The 6000-nt window shown below is 68.2% G+C and overlaps 1 protein-coding gene across 1 annotated transcript in view; it reads left to right on the top strand.

Annotated features, from left to right (window-relative positions):
- TMTC1 (transmembrane O-mannosyltransferase targeting cadherins 1) overlaps positions 1–5472 on the top strand; it is a 40436-nt gene extending 34964 nt beyond the window's left edge. Inside the window, exons 12-19 of the mRNA XM_056107806.1 lie at positions 755–863; positions 1438–1540; positions 2760–2895; positions 3074–3218; positions 3338–3475; positions 4077–4199; positions 4563–4640; positions 5185–5472. Of these exons, the coding sequence (XP_055963781.1) occupies positions 755–863; positions 1438–1540; positions 2760–2895; positions 3074–3218; positions 3338–3475; positions 4077–4199; positions 4563–4640; positions 5185–5325 (973 nt within the window). The 3' untranslated portion in view covers positions 5326–5472. The remainder of the gene's footprint in view (positions 1–754; positions 864–1437; positions 1541–2759; positions 2896–3073; positions 3219–3337; positions 3476–4076; positions 4200–4562; positions 4641–5184) is intronic.
- Positions 5473–6000: the final 528 nt, after the last annotated feature.

The following is a 6000-nucleotide window of genomic DNA, read 5'->3' on the forward strand; positions in this document are numbered from 1 at the left end:
CCGCAAGGCAAGTGCCCTTCCTGCTGTCCTGTTGCCGCCGGCCCTCATTCTCCGAGGCGGCCAGGGAGTCTCGCCTCATGCCTTCAGGGCACCAGAACCAGCATCCGGGTCACGCTTGTGTCCGCACCCCAGCTCTGGGCAGCGGGTGCCCCAGCCCCATGGACAGGTCAGCGGTGCCTGGACACGAGGCTCGGTGCTGGACCCTACACTGTCGGCCATGCAGTCTCCAGGCTAAGGGTGCCGGGGGTCTGCGTGGGAGGGCCGCAGAGAGACATGCCGGCAGCCCCCAGCACCTCCACATGCCCTGACCCCGCTGGCCCGTCCCGGGCGGGAGGTGAGGTCAGAAGAGGCGATTTCCCTTTCTTTTGGGGATGTGTGATTCCGGCTGACCACCCCCCGGGGACAGTGCGCACTCTACCTGGCCTGCAGTGAGCAACTGTGGGTGTCCCTCTCCAAGCTGCTTGAGGCCCTGGGAGAGGCTAGAGGGGTCCAGCCCCTGGCACCCAGAGCCTCCTGGTCCCTTGGACAATGTGTGGCCCAGAGGCCCCGAGGAACGGGAGTGCCAGCCAGCACCTCTTACAAGGAGGGGTCAGCCCGGCTGGGAGGCAGCTGGCCTGCGTGTTGTGGCGCCCGGCGTCTCAGCCCGCACGGCCGACACTGGACGCTGGCGGGGCCTTGCCTTCAGCCAGAGAAGACGGGGAGAGTCTGGGGGTCTGGACTGTCGCTCACGGCGCCTGTCCTCTCTCACCCCCAGGTCCCAGAACCGCGGCGAGGAGGCCGTGGCCTTGCTGAGGGAATCCATCAAGTACGGCCCCGAGTTCGCAGACGCCTACTCCAGCCTGGCCTCCCTGCTGGCCGACCAGGTGCCCGTCACTGCCGCTGGACAGGAGGCCTAAGGATGGCCGGGGCTCCTCTGCTCTGACCCCGGGGACGGCTGGTGGGGGGCTTCTCTGCTCTGACCCTCTGACCCCGGGGCCAGCCCGGCTGGCCCTCGCTGCTACCCTTCTCCCTGGTGAGGAGGCTGGCACAGGGCCCTGCCTGTCCTCAGGTGTCCTGCAGACATATTGCCCCGAGGCCCTGTCCCTTCCCTGTGTCCTGGGTGTGACCATTCAGGTCTGGGTGAGGGTGTGGACACGAGCCAAGCCCCCGGGGACCCCACACAGGGCCCCTGTGCCCCTCACTTGGCGTCACAGTGTTGGGGCCGCCCGGACCCCGGGGGCCGTGACTCACCATACCCAAGGGTGTCGGGGTCATGCTGTGGCCCCCGCCTTGGCCCAAATCCCCCCACTTAGCAACCCCCTGAGGTTTCCCTAACCCTACGGCACACCCTGCTGGGGACCCTGGTTCCAGAACCGAGCCAGGCCAAGCGTGCTGGGCGTGGGCTGCGGCTGTCCTGCCTGTGCTGTGTCCTGCTCACGTGTCGTCTGCCGCCCGCAGGACAGGCTGAAGGAGGCCGAGGAGGTGTACCAGGCCGGCATCAGCAGCTGCCCCGACAGCTCGGACCTGCACAACAACTACGGGGTCTTCCTGGTGGACACAGGTGAGTGGGCCTGGGGACCCGCCCAGTAGGATGCTCCAGCCCTGTCCACGGTGTCACCCCTGGCTTCTGGGTGCCACTAGGGGGGCGCCGTGTGCTCACAGGCATAGTAGGTTTGGGGATGCTGAGGGGACTCAGGCCCTGCCCCAGGGGTCACTGCTCAGCTCTGTGTCCCCAGCGCTGGGTGGGCTGGCGTGGTTTCCCGGGGTCAGCACTCCTGAGAATTGATCAGAGGAGCAGAAGCCGCAGCCTCCAGGGCCATGTCCTGGTGACGTGCGTCCTGCGGGGCAGCTGTGGGGACCCTCAGCCTCTCCGTGGCCCTGCCCTGAGCACGCGGGACTCCTGGAGCGCCGACAGGCACATCCTCAGTGCCTGGCGCTCGCAGGCCGCCGACGGGTCAGCTGACACGCTGCCCTTCTTGCTCACGTCCAGATGTGCAGCTGGCCCCGGAAGGACCCGATTTCCCCGGGGCCTCGAGTGCTCGGCCGTAGGTCTCGGCACACAGTGCTCCTCCACCCCCCTGGGCTGACCGGGGCTTTGAGGAAGCCCGTTCTGTGGCGCCACCTGCTGGCCTGTGAGGACAGCGCTGGGCATGGTGCAGGAGGGGGGGGGGAGGGGGGCGGGGCAGGGCCAGCCACCACTGTCCCGGGAAGCCCAGGGTCTGCGCAGTGGGGCCAGGCTGGAGTTCCTCGGCTCCCTGACCTGCGGGGGCTGCCCAGGTGTCCCCTGTCACCTCCCGGCAAAGCTAAGAACTGCTGTGGGGGGCTGTGTACAGGCCGTGGGGGCAGTGTGCGGCTGTGGGGGTGGGGTGGACAGTGTGTGGGCACACAGGTGAAGTCCATGCTCAGGCCATTGCCACTGCATCCCCCGAGCCCCACCGGAACGGGCCCCCAAACCAAACAGAGACTCTTCTATGCAGTTGGTGAATGTTGTGTCTGTTGACAGTTCTTGACTGTTTCATGGCTGGGTCACAAGGCACCGTTTCCCCTGGATTTCCAAGCACTTCCGGCTTGCTCGGGACGGGCCTGGCCGCAGTCAGGTGGTGCCCGGGAGGCTGGCAGGGGCACCTGTTGGTCGAGTGAGTGGTGGCAGGGTGAGAGGGTCCCCAGGTCATGGAGAGGCACGTGTACACACGGACATACACGCGTGCACATCCATGTGCCAGCACGCACACACAGGCGTGTACACAGGTGCCCCATGGAGGCCGTTTCCCCTCCCGTAGGCGCGCCCGAGAAGGCCGTGGCCCACTACCAGCAGGCCATCGAGCTGAGCCCAGGCCACCACGTGGCCATGGTCAACCTGGGCCGGCTGCACCGGTCACTGGGGGACAACGACGCCGCTGAGGAGTGGTACAAGCGGTAAGGCCCCAGGGATGCCCAGTGTGGGGGCCGCTGCCCACCGGGCCCAGCCAGCAGCTGCCGCCACAGAGCCGGGCGGGGTCGGGAGGGGCGGGAGCGAGGTCTGAGGTCTGTTGGAGGCCAAGGCTGGCGCGGCTGCCCACCCTGGCCGTGGCGCCCACCACCCTCCCCCTTGCAGTGCCCTGCAGGTGACCCGCCGGGCCGAGATCCTGTCGCCCCTGGGCGCGCTGTACTACAACACGGGCCGGCACGAGGAGGCGCTGCGGGTGTACCGGGAGGCCGTGGGCCTGGAGCCCACCCAGCGGGAGCCCCGCCTGGCACTGGTGAGTGGGGTGCGGGGTGTCGGGGTGTCGGGGCGCCCGGCCTCCACGGAACTCACCAGGCCCTGCAGGCATGGGGGTGTCGGGGCGCCCGCCTCAAGGAGCTCACCGGGGCCCTGCAGGCGCAGGTGCTGGCGGCCACGGGCCAGGCGGCCGAGGCGGAGGAGCTGACCCGGCAGCTGGAGGCGGAGCAGCCGGGCTGCGTGGAGTGTCTCCGCCTGCTCTCGGCCATCTATGGCCGGCAGGAGCGCCACGACAAGGTGGGTCCCGGGGCGGCCCCCGCTCCTCCCCTCCACGCGCCGGCTCTGATGCGTGGGGGCCCGGGGTGGTGCCGGGGAGGGGATCGGCCGGCTGGCACGTTTGTCCGTCTGTAGACTCCTGGGTGTGGGCTCAGGAGTCCGCTGGGTCGGTTTTTGGCGGTTGACTACCGCCAAAATTGTGGCTGGGCCGGCTCCATGGGCTGCTCCCCAGCTGGGCGGGGGGACACCAGCAGCCGTCACGGGCACAGCTGGGACCCGGCCCCGAGGAGCAGGGACTTGGGTGCCCGATGGCGGGGGCTGGGGTGACGTGCCCAGGCGAGGACGCGGGTGGGGGTGGGGAGGGTGAGGGGAGTGATGTGAAGTCAGACACCCAGTGAGCTGGGAACCAGCTCGGGATGCCCTCCTGCATGGCCCACGTGGGCTGGGGCTTCCCGCAGGGCAGACAGGCCCGGGGGGCTGTGGGATGGGCCCGAGTGGACAGCGCAGACTGGACGTCCCCAGCTTGTTTCGCCCGCCAGCCTGCCGGGGGCTGGGAGGAAGGGGCTGGGGGTCCCCGTCAGCCCGTGAGGGACCTTCCCGGCCCTCACTGCTGCCCCTCCAGGCCCTGGACGCCATCGACAGGGCTCTGCAGCTGCGGCCCCAGGACCCCAAGGTCACGTCGGAGCTGTTCTTCACCAGGGGCAACCAGCTGCGGGAGCAGAACCTGCTGGACAAGGCCTTTGAGGTGGGCAGGAAGTGGGCCTGCCTGCAGGCCAGGCAGACGGGCATGACCTGGGCGGGGTGGGAGACCTACAGCACCTTGTGGGGCGTGGGGAGGGCACGCGGAGAGGCGGGTCCATGCCAGGAGCGGGGCCAGCCCAGCCTGGACATGGGCGGGTCCCTCTCCCTCCGGGCACAGGTGTTTGCCCGGGAGATTCCCAGGGGCTGTGTCTGGGTCGGGAGCGCTCTGGGGGGCAGCCAGGAGGAAGCTTCCCCTGCGCCCAGATGGGGCACAGGGAGGTGAGCGAGCCGGGGGGGGGGGGGAGCGGTCAGCGGGGCGGCTGTGGGGGACGCCCTCCCCCGCTGAGGACGCCCCTCGCTTCCCCAGAGCTACAAGGCGGCCGTGGAGCTGAACCCGGACCAGGCCCAGGCCTGGATGAACATGGGTGGGATCCAGCATATCCAGGTAGGGCCAGTGGGACGGGGACCGCCCCGGGCAGTGGGCACGTGGGCAGGCGGGCAGGTGGGCAGCGGGCAGGGCCTCCCTCTGGCCCCCACCAGCCTTTGAGTGCCCCAGGGGCCCCAGAGCCCAGCTCCAAGCCCCTGAGACTGAGTCTGCAGGAAGCTGGCCTCCAGGGGACAGTGACTGCTGAGCTGGCCCTCAGCCCCGTGTCCACTCCCTGCGGCACAGAAGGGAGGGCGAGAGGTCACGGAGGGCAGGAGTTTCCGGTGGAGGGGCTTCAGGGAATCCCCCCTGGAGAAGGCGGACCCCCGTTCACCTGGCTGAGGCTCGGCTTGGGTGTCCGGCCCCTGATCCAGAGAAGTGGCCCTTGGGGGAGCAGAGAGACGGGGCAGCGCGTCGTGCCAGCTTGAGGCCGTCCAGGGCCCCCCGTGACCACGGCCAGCCCCGGAGTTGGACGAGCGGTTCTGGCTGAGGCCACCGGGTCTGCTTCGGGAAGTGGCTCTGGGCGCTCCGGCTGGGCCTGGGTCAGTGTCCCGCCTCCCCGCAGGGCGACTACGTGGCCGCCCGGGCCTTCTACGGCCGCGCCCTGCGGCTGGTGCCGCACAGCCGGCTGCTTCGAGAGAACCTGGCCAAGCTGGACCGGCTGGAGCAGCGACGGCAGGAGGTCAGGGAGGAGGAGGACACGTAGCCACCGCCTGCCCCCAGCGGCTGGCCGGACCGCGTCTCCCCTGAGAAGCCAAAGAAGAACGGCCGGGCGGCCGCGGGCAGAGGAGACGCCTCTCGGGCCGGTCCTCCTGTTCCCGACCAGCCCCGGACGTCCATCCCCAGGAACACGGACACCCCAGTGGCTGAGCCGTGGTGACCTGCGGTGGGAGCACTAGTGTCAGGGCTGAGGTTCGGGGTCCGGCCCCCAGAGGGGCCCGTGTCATTCTCCACAGCCAGAAATGAGTCGCTAGTGGTTGCCGTGGAACCTTCTGGCATACGTGTGGGAGAGGTTCTGTCTCCGGGACCTTTGATCTGCTCCCCCGTGAGAACTCGGCATGAGCCCTGACGAGTCGCCTTCCCTCCTCACACCAGGTTTTCCTGCCCATCCCAAGCCCATTACCCACATGGAAGCTTCTAGAATTGGGCGGTTCCTCGGGGAAAATCAAGGATCCAGCTAGCCCCCTCCTTCAGTATGGGAATTTTAAGAGTGATTTTTATCACAAGTGTTTCTAGAGTGACGCTTCCGCCCTGAGATCTCAAAAGTGCTTTAAAAAAAATCATGACGATTTCTGCCTCCGAACATATAGCTATTTTGGTGGAGAAGAGCATAGTATATTCTACGTGAGAGTATTCAAGATATTAAGTGAGAGAAATGTTC

This window comes from Sorex fumeus, unplaced genomic scaffold (assembly GCF_029834395.1).
Source record: "Sorex fumeus unplaced genomic scaffold, SorFum_2.1 ptg000177l, whole genome shotgun sequence".
Lineage (NCBI taxonomy): Eukaryota > Metazoa > Chordata > Mammalia > Eulipotyphla > Soricidae > Sorex > Sorex fumeus.